This window comes from Harpia harpyja, chromosome 1 (assembly GCF_026419915.1).
Source record: "Harpia harpyja isolate bHarHar1 chromosome 1, bHarHar1 primary haplotype, whole genome shotgun sequence".
NCBI lineage: Eukaryota > Metazoa > Chordata > Aves > Accipitriformes > Accipitridae > Harpia > Harpia harpyja.
Window position 1 is genome coordinate 51,905,864 of NC_068940.1, and position 18,010 is coordinate 51,923,873.

The 18,010-nt window shown below is 41.2% G+C and overlaps 1 protein-coding gene and 1 long non-coding RNA gene across 3 annotated transcripts; one reads left to right on the forward strand and one right to left on the reverse strand.

Moving 5' to 3' along the window:
- Nucleotides 1–47: 47 nt before the first annotated feature.
- LOC128144777 (uncharacterized) lies at nucleotides 48–17,006 on the forward strand. Of its 2 annotated transcripts, XR_008236212.1 has the most exons (6): nucleotides 48–860; nucleotides 7,160–7,315; nucleotides 7,727–7,883; nucleotides 9,479–9,600; nucleotides 10,051–10,248; nucleotides 15,585–17,006. It is a non-coding gene; the product is annotated as an uncharacterized LOC128144777 (long non-coding RNA). The 2 variants fall into 2 exon arrangements; XR_008236211.1 differs by lacking the exon at nucleotides 48–860 and having other exon boundaries at nucleotides 4,971–7,315.
- CCR4 (C-C motif chemokine receptor 4) lies at nucleotides 9,602–13,020 on the reverse strand. Its single transcript, XM_052794005.1, has 2 exons — nucleotides 12,690–13,020; nucleotides 9,602–11,459 (listed from the first exon to the last, which is right to left on the reverse strand). Exon 2 carries the CDS (start codon nucleotides 11,441–11,443, stop codon nucleotides 10,367–10,369), a length of 1,077 nt encoding a protein of 358 aa, XP_052649965.1. The 5' UTR covers nucleotides 11,444–11,459; nucleotides 12,690–13,020; the 3' UTR covers nucleotides 9,602–10,366.
- Nucleotides 17,007–18,010: the final 1,004 nt, after the last annotated feature.

Consider the following 18,010-nt stretch of genomic DNA (forward strand, 5'->3'; position numbering starts at 1 on the left):
TAGGTAGATCCGGTGCGTTGAAGAACCTGAGAACCTAGTACTGAACTCGTGAGGGGTTAGCATGATTTCCTGCAAAATTTTGTCAAAGCAGGGACTTTGGCTACCATGCATTCCTATGTTGGTCTTTTGGTCCTTTGATCCAGAGCAGTATCTACTTCAAAAGCTAAAGTTAGAACAACGTGAGTCTTTTGACTACAGCCAAACATAGACACTTGCAGACGTGAGTTTATTTAAAGCACTGAGTCTACCTAGCTCATGTTGAAATAGAAGAAAATTGCTGCAGGTTAGTATCTGCTGAAGCAGCTCTTTTTTTACTTTTTCAAGTCTAACCTCTCAGGTCTGTTTGCTTTAACTCAAAGGCTTCAGAGGTGTTGAAGAAAACCTAGAGCTTCTATGGATCCTTTCTAATTTTAACTGCCAGGACAGTTGGTGGTTTAGTATTAGCCAAATTTTGGACTCCTCTTAATGTCTTTTATTGGAAAAAAGGGACACACACACACACAAATTCAGCTTGTTCACCCGTCCTAGGAAATAAAGAGAACTTGGACAGAAGGTACCGGTAATTCAGATGCAAGAATAGAAGTTAGCTGTGCTGAAATCGCTCAAAAGGCTTTTTTTTTTTTTTTTTTTAAATTCTGAAAAACCCAGTCTGTGCAAAGATACTGAAATGAGATTACAGTAGTAGCAGACTTGATTTGCATGAAGTTTTTCTCCTGTTTCTGTAGGTACAGTACAAAGTGCTGAAATGGGATGTTTAAGCACTATGGAGATACAAGCAAACAAGAATATTCAGTGTTACAAAACATGGTCTGGATGAGAAGCTTGGCGAAGACAGAGGGGAAAGCATAGTAATGTGTCAGGTAAATAGTGGGTTGTTTAATGGGGTTTTTTTAATTTTTTTTTTTTTTCTTTTTTCAAACCCAAGCTGGTTGGCAGTGGAGAGGGGAAAGAAAATCATTTCCCTTTTGGTGCCTCCAGCCACCACCTAATGAGCTACTGGCTGTGGACTCACATCTCACTGAACTGGCAAAGGTGAACGATGCTGAGCTCTGTAGTTTTCAGATTTTCATAGCTACAGGTGGAAAATATTACATGAAAGAAAGGAGGCGAACTGAGGTGACGATTCAGCTCCCCTGGCTGGATGTGCAGGGTGGGGAAAATAGATCCAAATCCCAACAAAAATCTAACCACAAGGTTGTGAATACCCATAGCTCTGCTGGTACTTGCTCCCCAACTGCTTATCACTGTCTTGTCTTCCATTTTATCCTTGCAATTCAAGGTAGAAACCATGCCTTTTCTGATAGTCCTTGACATGCAGTACATATTTCTAGTTGTTCACGAAATAATAAGGCTAGATTGATGCCTGGTTTGGTTTCACTATGGTTTCTGGTGAGCAAGTACCTTCTTCAGAAATACAACCATGCTGGTGTCCTGCAAGGTGGGTGAAAGCACATTCAGAGATTCCCACTGTTTCTTCTCTCTCTGTGTAATGAGTTTGTCAAGGGTCTGCCTCATTGGTGTAGCACACAAGAATGCTTTTGTCTCAGAGGCTGAGGGCTTCAAAAATACACAGAGCTCAGCTCATATTGTTGTCTTCACTTTCTTTTTCTCATTTAATAAAAGCGTATTTTTTCATATAAGAATAATGGTACTGAGTATGACTAAGGTCCATGTAGCCCAGTCTCCTCTTTTGAAGGTGAGTGTATCTGATCATCTCTTTCTGAGTTTCAGCACCTGAAACTTTGAGGTGAAGTCTTTTTTCTTACTAAATTGAGCTGGAATTTCAGTGCTTTTAAATTCTTTTCAGTAGAAGAAACTCAACTTTGCTGATTCAGCTGCTTGTTCGCCATGACTCAGTTTGCAAAAAAACCTCCCTGAACTCTAAATCTGACATGCTGCAATGCGAACTGGTGTATAGGAATTGAGATTATTTAAAAGCATCAGCTCTCTTTCAACAACCCTGGTCTGTGGTCCATAGTGTATTTCGATTTGGGGCATTACTCACTTATTGTCTACTCACTTATTGTCAGGCTGTATGCCTTTTGATGCGAAAATGTGATGCTGGTTTGACTTGGAAAGAATGTTCCTGTTCTTATGAAGTACTTAGTTTTTTCCTGCTACCTGTTTTAGCGTGTTCATGCAAATTGGTGAAACCCCCTGCTGATTACAAATGTCAAAATGTGAAGTAAATCAGACAAGCAAGTCTAAAAGGAGTAGGGGTTTTGTCTGCAAACCTTCATGATTCAGGACAACAATCACCTCTTGACTGAGAAATGTTAGGAAGAAATTGCTCAAAACCAAAGGCTTTTTTTAGAATAATGCATTATGAAGTTGTTTTCATCTTCTGTGGAAGGAGGTGAAACTTTTTGGGCTGTGAGTAAAAGAGTGTGCATGGTTCTTGATGTCTTGAGACAAGCCAAGAAATCTAGCAATGAATACACAGATTTTTGTCTCTAGAATAATAAATACTTAGTTTCATTGTAGTGCTTTTCATCTGCAAAATGCCTTGTTTTACAAGGGAGGGCAGAGTCTTGATTTCTATGTAGCAGACGCACGAGATGAGATGGCTGAGATCCCTGGCAATGCTGAAAGCAGAACCTTAAAAACTGCTTTTTTTTTTCAGGGAGAAGTAAAGGATAAGGGTGCTGCAGTCTATTCTGGGCATATCAGCTCTGGTCAATAGGCAGTGACGGACATGGTTGGGCTACTTCTGCCCAGTTTAAGTCTGCAGCCCGATATGATAAGGAAGCCAGTGCAGAGAGTCGAAGCCATCTAGTTAGCTGCAGGTAATAAAACATGGGATTTTTTTCTAAACACGACCATTGTCTGCACGAACACGACTGGGGCCAGTTGCATTCTGCCCTCGTGCACCACGGTCTGTCTGCGTGGGACTGCTGTCACAGAGGAGAAATTCCCTTTTGTTCAAAGGGCACATCTGGCTGGTGGGTCTGTACGAGGTCTCACGTACTAGGTCCTCAGCCACTGCTCTTGGAGTACATGCATCTAGCTTGTGCCATTCACTGGCCGGGCAGACGTGGCTTTTGCTGTGAAGGATCTCACTGATTTTTTTTTTTTTTTTTTTTTTTTTTACTGTGTGTTCTTTTGCTTTTGCAAAGCAGTAACTTTGGCTGATCTTGTGGCCTCAGGTCTAGAAAACATGGCAGATTTTTTAGGCGGTGTCACCAAAATGAACATTGACACTAGCTACCTATTTGCTCCATTGTTAGGCAGTATCAGCTTTTCCACAGCTATTTCTGTAGAAGTAGTTGACATTTCTAGAGCTCTTTTTACATTTTTCCAGGCACCTGGGAGCCTATACATACCCAGTGGTTTATGTTGGTATGATGGTCCATGAACTGGGCATGTGCCCTCCTGAAAATCCAGGGCACGTTCAGTCATGTCATATTATGACCGAGATCTTTATTGTGAATTACCTTAGAGAAAATGTAGGCTTTTTTCTGTTACACCACAATTAGTAGTTGCCCTGCATCTGTACAAATCCATGCCTGGAATTAAAAAAAAAAAAAAAAAAAAAAAATCACAGAAAGAAGAATTCTGCAGAATGTTGCATATCTAGTGCTGACCTTGCTTTCTCAGTCTCTGACACAAATTGTTAAATAATTATCACTTAAGAGTTGACCTTTCATAAATGCTACTTCGATGTTTATTCGTTTAAATTTTATTCACATAGTCCCATTTTGATAGAGTCTATAAAATGCTGTCATTTTTTTATACTATAGAAGCAACAAAAGTTCATTTGCTAGGCAAATTCTCATGAACGAAGTCAGTAGATTAAAAAAAACCCAAACAACAGAACAATAAAACCCTTTTCTGTCTGGTAGTCTTCTATAGTAACATTCATCACTTTACTGAAATTTTGCTTCTAATGCTAGCTTTTTTCTAAATTCTGGCACATTCCAATGGGTATGTGGAATAAGCTACTGTGGTGGATTTATTTTTTTAAAGTTGTTAACAAAAAATAGTGTGTTAAGTAAGACAAATCCTTGAGTTCTTTTTACAATTTTTGGTTACATGAGGACTGTTGAAATAATTCCCCAGTCAGAATCAAATTTTAATGAGAATTCAAAGCAGAAATAATGAAATATTTTATTTCAATAATGTTGAAAAATAGGCTGTGCTTATTCTAAAATAGTTTTAATCTGAAGCTGAAACAAAATGCAAACAATAGCATCAGGTTAAAAACTGTTGATCGTTAGCCAATGCAGCCGCTGCCAAAAATCTGCTCTTTCCAGTATTCAGATTTTCATGAAACTGTCTTTTCAAATGCAAAATTTTCTGCCAGTGTAGTTACAAGACAGGCATCCCACTTGCATGACCGCTGCATGCACAGAACATGAGCTTAAGCTGGCCAGGAAATGAATGGATTTACTCCGTGTCTGTGGGAGAGGAGGTTGTGGCACACACATTCATGCAAAAAGCTGGAGCAGGAGCAGATAGGAGCCAGCCTCCCCATGGGGGATTTTGGGGGTTCCCTAACGTTTCTGAGAAGAGGAAGCCAGTACTGATCTGCATTATGCAAGGATGGGTTGGTGAAGCAGAACTGGGGAGAAAACAGCCTAAATCCAAACTTTTTCTTTCCTTTTGTAAACTCTTCAGCCCCTTCTCTGTAGCGTTGCAGGTTTTTGTGTGACACCTGTGCTATGGGTTTCACTCTTCTAGAAAGCGTAAACAAGATTTTCGATAGCACGGGCAGACCTGTGCTCTGCAGCTTCTCAGCACTGTTTGTCTGCAGAGCCTGCAGGCAACATTGTTCCTTGTGATCAACCAGCCTTATTTTCTTTCCATTCCTGGTGCTTGTGAATGAGAAACAAGGGTGTAAGCAACAGGAAAAACCATCCTTTTCTTTCTTCCCTACATGCTTTTTACACCCTTCCCACATACTTTGGTAGCGGAAAAGGCAAGTCACTTGGTCTGCCGTCATGGTCTTACTTGTCAAATTTCAGTTTACCAGTTATGAACAAGTACAGAGATCTGTTGTGGTCTTTCTTCGCTTTGATTAAGATAATTTTGTGTTACTACTAGCTGGTACTACTCTTTCTATTTGTCTGCAATGGTGACAGGTTAAAAGTCAGGGAGGGACCCTCTCTTCAATCTACCTGCCCAAACCACAATACTTCTATGGAGATATTTTAAGGAGCACAAAGTCCCTGTGCAAAAGAGACAAATAACGCTTTTCATGCAGGGATGTCCACCTGTTTTTCCAATCACTGTCCCAGGTACTAAAGTCTCTTCCTGAACTTGGCTGGTTGGACTTCTTGGAAAATGCTGATTAAATGCCACTGGCATCTTTTGAGCAGAAAAGTGGATCTGATAATGTCAATCTTCATTCAGTCTTTGTTGTCTTACAGGTTGCTAGCAGCACTGAGAATACCTTTTATGAGGTTTTCGCATCTGCGGAAACAGATCAGATTCTTGCAGATCAGATTCTTGATTACTTGCTATAGTTGTTAAAAGCAAAAGCAAGGGAACAAACATCTTCTTGGAATTTTAAAACATACTTACTGCCTTAATAGTTTTTATTTTGCAACACCTGAAATCACAAAAAGCTTGCAGTGCGCAGTTACTGAGCTACATATACTGAATGCATGTTCTTACTCGTTTTGAAACAAGAAACTAAAACCCGGAGAAACTTCAATACTTCCAAGATGACTTGAAATAAAAAAAAAAAAAAACCAGCACAAAAACTAAATGAGTATGATGCTTTGATCAATCATGTATTTGAGCTGTGTTTACACAGAGGATTAATTTTTTTCTCTTTCGGCCACCTGCAAACCTGAATCCTTGCTTTCTGGTCTTTTAAGACAGACAACACCCTCTGTGCCAGTAAAGAACGTCTTTTATTCGAAGATGGCATTAGCTAGTCATCTTCATCCACTTACCTCCAGCTACCCTTCACATTAACCTGTGGTCTTCCTTGCAGAACCTGGATCCAGATGGGGCCTTTCCTGGCTGGGCCATCTCAGATTTGGCTACCAGAAAGGGCACAGTGTGGGTGGCTCTTATCTGGAGTCCCCTTCACCAGGCTGAAGTGCAAATCCTCCCCAAGGAGAGCTAGGAGGGCCCTGAGATTCAGTCAAAAATATGCATTGTGCTCATAATGTCTGAGCTCTTGTTCTGTGCCTCAGCTCCCCTAGCTATAAGACAGCAGCTTTTTAAAAATAAGGTCAAGTGGCCAGTGATGTGGAAGAGAAGACATTAATTACTCTTTTCAGTAGAGATATCATAAGCATGCTACTACCATTTCTGAGAGTTCAGAGGAGGATCAGAAATAAAGATCAAAGCCTGAGTGTGGCCTGTGAGCAGTCTTCTTTTGAGGCAAGCACATGAGGGATGTGTGGAGGGATATACTCTGCCAAGGGAAAGAGAACAGCAGTGTTGGTCAGTCATGCCAGTGCTCCATCAAGGTGTTGGCAGAGGACTTGGATTTTGCTGGTCTGGAACAGACAGATGGCTTTTCCCCTTTTGAGCCTCATTTCTGTGAGAAGTGTCTTTGACTCAATGACTGTCCCATAACATGGGATTTTGTTGATTTTTCTGATGGGTGTTGCTGCTGGATGATTGTGAAAAAGAAAGTAATCCTGGAAGTATCTAACTCGGTGTCTCCTCGTTGATAGTGCCTGCTCCATTAGGGGTGATTTTTCCATGACTGCCAGTGGCACCTGCGTACATCATTGCTGTGTTACAATAAGATGACTGCAGATATGACCAGCACCACATCGCCTTTGAATGGTCTTACTAGTTATGCAAATGCTAGAAATCTCACCACAGTTATATCGACTATTCATTTCCAGTCTCCTACTTAAAAGTTGCTTTCATGCCTGGAGTAGCGAAGTCCTGTTGAGCTCTCTGTAGGCATTGCCTTAAGCACCATTTTAATGAACATTTTGATTGACATTACTAAATGACCCTTGATTTCTAACTGTAAATCAAGTCAAATGGAGATATTTGTGTAAAAGATGGGAGTTGATGAGGTTGGTCTCCGGCTATGTTGAGAGAGAGATGTTGGATAAAACTGGAAACCATCAAGAGCTCTTGGAGGAAAATGTGTGAGTGTAGATCCCTGCTGGCAGTTTTAGACCGGAAGCATCCTGGTAACAGAGGAGCACTGTGGTGCCTGTCAAATTGTACTCTCCTTCAGATCAGGTGTGCAGAGCTGGTGCTGGGACAGTAGCAAGCAGTGATAGTATAGCAAGGAGAATAGCAATTCTTTGCTGGCTCTCAGACTGGGAGGAGGCTGCTGACCATGATGCTTCTGCACAATTAAAAGGGATGAAGCCATCTTCTACAGTAAAAGGTAAGTGTGTAATTCAGCTTTCTGTTTAGGGAGTGACTGTGGTGGCCTAAGCACTGTATGAAAACAAACCAACCAATTTGTTTTTACCTTTTCAGCATTGTTTGTACTTAATATAATTAAGCTGATTTTCCCCCTCATCTACCTTTCTATGGCGGCTTAGCACAACTGAAGAGAGGACACAGGCTGGCCTTCCGAGGAACCCTGATGTAAAAATGTGGGTTTACGAATGAGTCAGCTTTGCTTCACTCAAATGTCTATCCATTCTCTTTCATGGTTCAATAGGTCTGTACATCATTCATTGCTTGGAAACTCTTGTTCAGCTAAAATGACACCTTTGGTTAACTGACATTTTGAAAATCCCTGCTTTATTTTTGTCTGTATTAATTCTATTCTCTTGTCCTTTCTCATCAGCAGGTTTCAAAGCCCTCTCTCAAGAGAGGAGTAGCCTTATCCACAGTAGCTCGGTGCATGGGAGGGGAGGGTTTGTTCCCGGTGAAAGAGGAGGAAGCCACCCAGGTTTGATGAGCTCCAGTCCCAGGACCTGGACTCCTGAGCCCATCACTTAAAGGTGAGCTCCCCCTTGCACCCAATTCAGCAAAGCTGCTCAGAGCACAGCTTTCAGCTTAGTTGCTCATCCAGCACACACATTGAGTAGCTGTGAGTATTACTGGGAGGACTGGAAGAGGTTATTTGGGCAGAGAAACAAGGACAGCTTTCATCAGTGCACCAGGCACCCTCTGCACCTAAGGCACATGTGCATAGGCTGTGAGGCACCTTTGAGTTTTGTGTGGAAAAGGGGCTTTACACTAGCTCCATTTATGGCAATGCTGCAGGGCTGCTGGGTGCGGCCCGTTAATTCCACACATGAGCAGATTTGTCATCCTTTCCCACCACAGGGTGTGTGCCCAGAGCTGAACCAGCCTGCGAGCTGCTGGCCATCTCGGTGCCATTCTTCAACACCGCTCTTAGCCCCAGACCTCTCCTATCTCATGGTCATCAAGAGCCTACAGCTTGCTTTTTGCTTGTTGAGCATCATTTTTGCCAGGACAGCACAGGCAGCCCTTCCCCTGATCTGGAAGGCAAGATTTCTTAAAAAGACCTATTTATTCTTACTGACTAGAAGGATCACAAAGTAGCACTAAGAAAAAAAATAACTGCGGTACAACTGTCTGGCTTCGAGTTTAGTCTGTGCACTTGGCTGATGAGTAGCTCAGCAGTTCACAGTGCCTGCACTATCAGTATCACATCTGTGAGGACAATGTGCCGTGCTGGCTTGGGAGTGACATGTTGTTGGGTTCAGTGACACCTGTGAGACTTTGAAGCACCTGACACTTGCAATTTGTCTTCCTCTTCATTTTCAAAATAGGTGATGGATGGCTTAACCCACCCCTTGCAGCAGTTTTTCCTAACTGATTTACTCAGTGGCTTGTAAGGTTTTGAGTAGTAAGAATTTATAGTCTTTTTCTTGGGAAGGAAGACGCTTTCTTCCTGCAAGCAATGTCTTCCACAGCTATTCTCATTATCTGCATAAATGCAGATCCTTGCTTGTCAGCCTCAGCAAACTGCTAATGATAATGCATTCCCAAAATTAATTATGATGGATATGTGCGTGCATGAGTATTTCAGCGTGCTGCTTTTTATTTTCAGTCTTATATCACGAGAGAGGTCACATGGAGGTGAGCTTCCACTTACATTTCTTATATAGAGTGATGAGAAGAATGGCACTACAATATTTATACATTTCTTCTCCAGCCCTTTCCTGATGTATTTTAATGTCTTGTCAGCTCTTTGCAGCCATGCCTGAATGCTGAGCAGGCACTTTGTTACTGACAGCCTAAGAAAAATAAAAGTCTTCCTGCTGAATGGTTGTCATCCAGCAAAAAGGCACACCAGAAATATTTTCCAGTATGTATTTTTCAGCTCTTACTTTGTCTGGTACCACATTACTGATTTTTGCATCTTTAAAATTATTTTTATGCCAAAATCTAAACATTGCTGTGTGAGTTTCCTTCTTCTTCCAGACCACTGATTAATATCATGTAGATTTCTGAGCGGCTACTGGGGCATCACACTCTTAGCATTTTGCTAGAATTCTTCGTGTTTCTAAGTTATGACAGACCATTTCTACATGATCTCTGTTTTTACCTTCTTTTGTTTTGCCAGATACATCTCCAATGAATGAAAAATTGAGTCGTGGGGTTAAGTACTTTTGGAACAAAGAATATTCACTTTAAAAGATATACTCTTAATCAAGATGCTTCAAATTTATTCACACGTGCTGGAAAGTAAGTTTTTTAAAACACTTTTATTAAAAAATATTTTAAACATTTTCCGTGTTAATTAAAATACAGAATTGCTGTCCTGAATTACTGTGATAAAGTAATTCAAAATGCCTATATATACACCTACACATAGGCATATGTGGCAGCTTGGATACCTAAGAGAAAGTGTGTCTATAACACAATGTAATGCATTTGCTTTGCGTCTTTGTGCACATAAAGAATATATTTTATGTCCTTTTTCTTAATGACAAAGGGTGTATCCTTTCATCCTGAGATGAAACACTTAACAGTAGCAGGTACTGTTAATAGCTTGCTAGGAGTCAGAGTGAACAAGTTCTACATGGATCAGCTGTAGAATAAAAAAATATGGTAATAACCATCCTTCTTGAATAAATGAATTATTTTTCAAATGCACAGGCTGATGACACGTCTCTCCTCTGCCCCTCCGTGCAGGCCAACCTCTGTCTTGATGCTGGTGAAAAAGAAGCAGCATGGCACAGTGCTTTGCAGAGAGCTGAGGCTGCTGTTACATCTGAGCAGTGATTTGTAATTGCAGCCAATAAAACTTGCATGTCCATCTCCCACGTTTCACATCTAAGACACCTTCTGTCATAATATTCAGAAAATCTAGAGGCAGAAATCAAAGCTGAAGTAAGTAATTATCTGGCACTAGCTTATTGTTAAATGCACGTGCATTTGCTTAGCTTTTCAAAGTTACTGCTTTTGTCAGTTTGCTTGCTGGTGAGTTCAGTGGCTGGTCTGAAACACACTACAGAGCGTCTTGATCCCCCGTAGATTGTGTGTGGAACGAATTAGTAGATTCAGTGTGGTAAGTGATGTGAACTCCGCACCACTTGCAAATATCTCCAGGCAACCGCCAGTTCTTAAAAAGCATCTTCACGTACTTCTTAAATTTTTCCCCCATGAAGAAGTAGATGACTGGATTGAGGCAACAATGAAAAAGGCCGAGGATTTCCGTTACCTGGAAAGCATAGTCCAGATTCCTGCTCACTTGACAGTCTCTAATGACTCCCGTGATTTCCAGCAGTTGTAAGAAAATAACAATGTTGTAAGGGGTCCAAAAGAAGAAAAACATGATCATGACAGCAAAGATCATCCTCACAGCCTTATTCTTTTTCTCATTTCTACAGTGAACTAATGTCTTAATGATCATGGAGTAGCAAAATGTCATAATTATAAAAGGGATTAGGAGCCCTAAAATGTTGATTTCCAAAGTGGAAAAAATTTTCCATGTCGTGAAATTGCTTGGATATCTTGGCTTGCAGGTAGTATAATTATGTTCGTTAAAAGATTCTCTAAATACAAGTTCTGGAACTGAGGCCGAAAGAGCTACTAGCCATACAACAAGGCTAGTAATCAAGCCGTGGAAGGCAGTCCTTGCTTTCAAGGAAAACACTGCACGAACAATTGCCAGGTATCTGTCTATGCTCATAAGCATAATAAAAAATATCCCACTGTAAAACCCAACCAGGTAGATCCACGAAATGATTTTACACCAGGGAGTTCCAAAAACCCATTGGTCTATCGTGAAATAAGACCAGAACGGCAAGGATAAAACAAAGAGCAGATCTGAGATGGCGAGGTTTAGCAGGTACACATCAGTCATGCTCTTCAGCCTCTTGTATTTGAAGAGGACCACAATGACCAGAATGTTTCCCATGAGCCCAACCAGGAATACTAGGGTATACAGAACAGGTAGGAAGGAGGCTGCAAACCTCTTGACGTTTTCCTTACTGCATGGTTTTGGAGCATCGTTATAATTTTCATAATAGTCATATGAGGTTGAGATTTCAACTTCAAAGGACTCCGTACTTGAAGACCTCATGTTTTTTCCCCAGTTCCTGAGAAGGAAAGAATATAAAAATGTCAGTGACTTCCAGTGCGTGAAGACCGTGTGGTTACTCTGCAAGCCTGAATCACTAGCCACAGCTGACTTGCAGTTCCAGCGCACTTCCCATTACAGGTTCTCAAACACTATTTAAGCATTATGGGACGCATATGCACACTTGCAAAATGTACTGTCCTTAACATGCATGTGCTTAGTCCTTGCAACACTGTGCAACTTGGATGTCAAGCATGCAGAACACTGTTCAAATGGCGGAGAGGAAAGCAAATAGGAATGAAGGGTATGGACCACAGACAGCAAATCAGAGAGGGATAAATCCTGTGTGGAATAAAGCAAAAAAGCAAAGCCACTATTCGTAGCAGTTCAGGATTACATGTGCCTTTCCAATCAGGCAAACATCACCATAAGCAGACAGTAATAAAAATGCATCTGACTCTTCCTTCTAATGAAATTACGCTTACTGAAAGCTGACATGAGTTTTCAGTACCTGCTGTCTTCAGTGGCTAAATGAATAACAGGAATTTGTCACGTTCGTATGTATGTTCTTTTCTAATAGGCAGAGACAGAGTTTTAAGTGATGTTACTTTGAGGTAAGTAACTTGGACACAGTGCAAATATATTGCTGATATATTACTGTGTGTGTTATTCACATCACAGCAGGTGTCATTTTTTTAGCCTAACATACCAGAATTTTTCTAAGCCTGAGTTATGTCCTTCCCCTTTCTCTTTATTTTTATGAATGGAAAGCAGAAGAAAAATTAATCTCGTTGCTTTATTTGTCTTTGCACTGTATGTTGCTGCTACATAACAACAAACATTGACTATCGTTAACCTGACCCCTACTGTGTGTAGTCCCAGGCATGACACCTCTCCAGCCTACAGTTCTGTTCTATTATACACAGAGATGGATTTAATCTGAATTACAAGTCACAGGGACAAAACTGTTTGACGCTAATGGTCTAGAGATGACAGCTTTGCAACAGCTGCACCTAGACATACCTGAATCTAATCTAGGTTCAGCATAATATACTTAAATACTTAAAATTGAAAACATATGCTCACAGAATGCACATACACCCACTTCTGATTATGCAGGATTTCTTAAAACTGCTTTAAAAATTACCTGAGCAGCAACAAAAGGTCAATGAAAAAGCATTACAGTCACATACACAATGAGAGTACATGATACACAACTGTTTCAGCTACTGAATTTTATGAACTTTACCTTTTCTCTTCCTTTCTTCTCAGATGATTTGAAGAAGCTTCTTTGCTCTAAGGGTGCAGAATCAGTTGCTTCTCCCCAGGTAGCTCTGTCAGGGAGGTGCTGCCTGCACAGCGATATCCAGCAGCTGCAAAAAGCAGATGTCACTAGGTAGCTGTGTCTCTTAACAGAAACTTTGTACTTCCTTACAGATTGTATCACAAGTACTTCTCTCCTCAATGCTCATCAGAGGTGGTCCCTTAAATGCAGAAATAAAATTAAACACCTCTTATAATGTGTGAGGAAATGCAAAGTTTCCACCGAGAGCCTGATTACTGAGTTAAAGCAGCTTCATCTTATCCAATAATCATTAAAGTAGGTGTCACTAAGCAGCTCTCATTCAACAGAAACCTTGTTCGTTCTTATGGGTTGTAAAATGCATTTAATCTCAAAAAAAATAATCAAAGGATCATCTGTAGTGAGCAGAGAGGAGGAATGCACTTAGTGGGTGTGTGGGAGGTGTGTTTCTAGTCCCTCTCTGCCAGATAACTGATTTTGCAAGTTACGCTATGTAATTGCAGAAGAAAAAAGCTGTACAGATTTAGTGTAGGATAGGCTCCTTTTATTCGTTGTTGTTTGATCTTCCTAACTCCTACTTTTCTTGCTAAGAAAAGAAATGAAGGCATATTAATTCATGCTGCCTTTTTGCTTGGTGTCTCCTGTAGCGGGTTTTATATGCAGCAAATATACCTCCTTCCACTGACATGGCACAAATGGTAATAGTGGTCAAAATATCGCATTAGTAGTAGGGTGTGCGCATGCATGCATGTGTGGTGTAAGGGCAGAGGGTGCTGAGGCTTACCATGGTTCTTGTCACAGCAGGAAACTTAGCAGCTTCTATGAATTTCTCCTGAGAGTGCAGTGGGCCCTATCTGTCTTTTGGGGGATCCTGGGAAGGGAGAAGAGAGCACAGAGGGCATGTGCTAGTCAAATGGGATGGGTTTGAGTCCCACCAGCGGTACAGCTGTGCTAGCAGCTGGCAAGTGCTGCTCTGCTCTGTGTCCCATAAAAGGCCAGCCAAGCAGAAGTAAAAGCCATTTCTCACCAGGGGAGGCTGTGTGCTTGTTAGCACAAGAAACTGGAGACACAATGAGAAGCAGAAACAAGAAAGCTACAGGAGGTGCTTGGGTGGGTAGGAAGAATCATAGATCTCAGTCCAGGAGAGATGATGTGTCTTCTAGTTCAACCTCTGGTGTTACTCCAGACATGGGTATAGCTTTTGTTCAGTTATCCTATTTGCGGCTATCCCATACGCCTCTGACATTGTTACTCCACCCGATAACTTACATTTGGCTGAAGTGTTTCTTCCAGGAGAGCTTGATCTGAAGACAGTGTGAGATGTGGGATCTATTGGTTTCGTGTTTTGCCAGAATAAAACAATTGTACGGGAAGTAGCTTCTCAGTGATCTTTCGTGAGCTGCATCTGTGGAGGTTTTTAAATCTGTCACTGGAAGATGTTCCTCCAGTGCAGGTTATTGCTCTGCAGATCATGTACGTCTACTCTACAGTTTACTAGCAGTCCTTTAAAGATGTGAACATCAGATGTGCAGGCAACACTGGTACCAGTTTCATCACCTCTGCTCACAGAAATTAGAAGCTGTTCCTCTTGCTGCTCTTTTGTCTGTGTAAGGGCCTCATTAATCTCTTTTCTAATGTGTTGTTGCACTAGGGGCACAAGTTCAGCTCTTCACCCACAATAACAATGATATAAAATCTTTCTTTAAGCAGCTGCTTTTCAGGAAAAAAACACCTCTTGCTCCGTAGGCATTGTTCTTTCTTAGTTTTGCCTGTAATGTTTTCGCCTCAATAAACCACTATGCGTCTGTGTGCTTGTCTTGTCCCACTCATTATTTTCTACTCCATCAAACTAGGCATCTCCTTTGAATTTCATCAGTGGTGATTTTTCTTGATTTCCAGATGAAGTAGTGAATAGAATTGAATCCAGACACAATTTCTCTTCTACGCTGTAAGAACCATTCTTGCTTAAGGGATGATTTCCCATCATCAGCAACCTTTTGAGGTCTGTCGACCTGTCCTTAGCACACATGGCACAATTCAGATATGATGCTGATCTTTCAATCGCACTGTTAGCAGGGATCAAGTCTGCAGCCTTATGAATGCCGGTTTAGCACGATTCATATGGCACTGGCCCGAAGAAAGGACCTATCTGGCATTTGGCCTTTTGCCCAGTCCTTCTTTGGAAGACTTTCAAGTAGAGAATGCTTCCTAAGCAGCTTTTTGTATCTGCTTGCTGCCTCGGGTGGAAAGCTGGGCTGCTACCATTGGAGGAGTAGGGCAGCAAAGGCTCCTTGTCAGGGCACGTGTGTGCGGCTATGGTGGGGTGGAGAGGAATGGCTGGACCACGCTGTCTTGCAAAGCAGCAGTTGTGTTGCAGAAGCCTGCCATACCAATGCATTTCATGCTGCATCAACAAATGGGAAGGTCTGTCTTTGTAAGGAGACTGAGCAAGAGCGTGTCTGCAGAAAGAGAAGAATGGTTGTGGCTACAGACAATAAAAACTTAGGATGTATGAACTCCAGAAAACGAAGCTAAAAAAAAATACCTGCCACTTCATTAAAATCAAGATGATAAAAAGGAACCCTGAAACACCTTCTGATGGCCTACCAATGAAAAGAGTCCCTGGAACAGCCTGTGAGGAAAACTGCAGAGAAGACAAAAAAAAGAAGAGTAATCTCTGAGCAAATGAGATGATGCAGAAAATGGATGAAAGGTGTTGTGAGTAAAGGTCCTGCAATGGCTTGGAGAGAAAGAAGAGTGAAAGGGACTAAGTATAACTGTAGTCCATAGTAGGGGAGCTCTGAGGTCCCCTTCTAACATGGCAGTGTATCTTTTTTGCAGCTCTTCCTTGGAGAAGAACCTGGCAAAGACTAACAAAAGAGGGATGGCAGGAGACTGCGAGGTTAAGAGGAAAGGGGTAAGGGATCTCAGTGACGTGTTGCTGTAAAACTAACAGGTTGGTAGGGGAAGGGCAGAAGAAAAATCTTACCTCTTTACTAGGTGGTATCAGGTATGTGGCACTGACCAAATAAATCACGAGAGTGCAGAGAGGTGGACCAAACCTGATTAGCCTGACTGGGAGGAGATTAACATTTTATATAAGATTGGGGGGGGGGGGGCGGTGCATTAAAACTAACAGAAAGGAACTTAATAAAAGCAAACAGCAGAACAACCCAAACCATGAAAACCTTGCTTCTCACCAAAAGATGATTTCAGCCACTCCCACCTTTTATGGGAAGCCTTACCATTAACTTGTCATTTTATGGGATGCATAAGAGTCTTGCCCAAGGAATGACTGGAGATAAGATATCTAACCCGCTAGCTAGGCTGTGAGATACTCACCGCTGATATGCCAGTACACCATCCATTCCCTCTGATACCAGTGTTGGCTGTGGATAGATGATTCAGAAGTGTTTATTAGAGAAGTCATCATCCAGAAGAGACTGCCTCAGGAAAGAAGCAGCTGACAGTAACTAAGGATAGCCAACTATTGCAAAAATCAGGTTTTTGACTGATTGTGTGGATCAGTGCAGGATCCAGGCTGCCAAAGTCACAGCTGGACAAACGATTACATTTCTCAACAAACCATCCTCTCCAACCCCTTCTTGCTCGGTCAGGCCTTGTGCAGTTCTTCTTTTGCAGTTCAAATGAATTTTGAATTGCAGTTTGCACATCTGTAGTTCCTATCCTTGCTCGTTAGCAAAGTGTTTGTGCCACCTGTTTGTTGTGCTGTTCCTTTCCTTGTAATTTTCAATTTATTCCAAATTTCCTGTGCATGACTAAAACTGCAACCATCTGACAGAGAACTAAAAAAGGAAAGTGAATTAATTTCCTAGCTTTAGAGACAACCACTGTCTATGCTGTTGTCCCGGGTTATTCAATCATAATTTACTTCAATCTTTTTGAACATATGAATTCCCTTTGGCTAAGACAGCTGTTTGTGCTGACGGGCAAAAGGTTTAAGCCCAAAACATGTTTTCCTTGCTCAACGCTGTGAGTTGCAATTCCCCACATCTTTTTTTCTTTCAGTGGTCCAGTCCTATGCATTCTGCTGTTTGTATCCACTGGTGATTCTGTGAATGGTATTGGCCATCATTTTCCTCAGCCTAATTTGCTTTCTTTCCATGTGCTGTGCTTGCAAAGCTGCTAAATTCAGAACTTCTCATAAAAAAAGAACTGAAACTTCAAACCTCAAACATGACAGAAACAGTTGTTTTGTATGCTGAATTTTACTTAAAATAAAAATCACTTATGCAAAAGCCATGACTTGTATTCTTCTTAAATGTGAAGTGACACCATGAGGATCTTTCTTTGTCTTGTTCAGTAATCTATCAAATGTTCCCAAGCTGTTTCTACAGGAAGATGACAAATTTGGGCTGTTGGCACTCTGAGGAGCAGTTGATACCTGAGATATAATTTTTCTTTTTTTAAATTTCCCAGCTGTCACCTAACCATCACTATGATGTTCCCATTGAAGGCTGGTCTCTCTGAAGAAAAAAAAAAGGCAAGGCAGTGGTGAATAGCAGAGGTCTCCTCAGGCTAGTTTGTTTGATGTTTATTGCTGTGAGTTTAGGTACAGAGGAGTGATGGCATTCTGGCATAAAGGCTTTGGTTTCTGTTTGCTTTGCGGTAGTGCCTGCAAGTCTCAAACACTGTAGTCGTTGGTAGTCTTAAAAAGCTTATTAAATAACTGGCCTTATCCTAAACATCTACACAACACATATCTTTGCAGTCTCTCCTGCCACATTCCTCATGTGGCAGTTGTAACATAAAGGAAGCTAGTTAGAAAAACCAAAGTATTTGCAGCAGATCAAGACAGAAAGGGCCAATACTTGCGCTTATCAATTACTAATCTTCTTTCTATGTTTGCTAAGACCCAGGCACGCTGCCATCACACAGCAAAAGCTGTTTCACTGCAAGTCCTCTTCAAGACAAGCTGTACAGCCAACTTACATAATATTCAGTTCAGTTTTAGTAGCAGGGAAAACCACTCCGTGCACTGAAATAAAACTGTGACAGCAACAATAAAAGGTTTTCATTGGAACATGTCTCTCATCTTCGTGATTCATGAGATATTCCAATTTGTTCTGTGAATCATTGGTGAAATGGCTTGTAGTTAATTTAACATCCACAGGCTCTCATTTGCTCAATTACAAGCAAATTAAAAAAACTCGAAGAAATTGATGTTTCTTCCAGCTGCAGAATGTAGTGACTAATTTTTTCTTCCTTTTCATAAATATATTTTTCACACTCTGGACTTGTTTATC

Excerpts from the sequence above, each read along its gene's own strand:
- CCR4 (XM_052794005.1), bottom strand. The coding sequence starts at position 11,443 with ATGAGGTCTTCAAGTACGGAGTCCTTTGAAGTTGAAATCTCAACCTCA.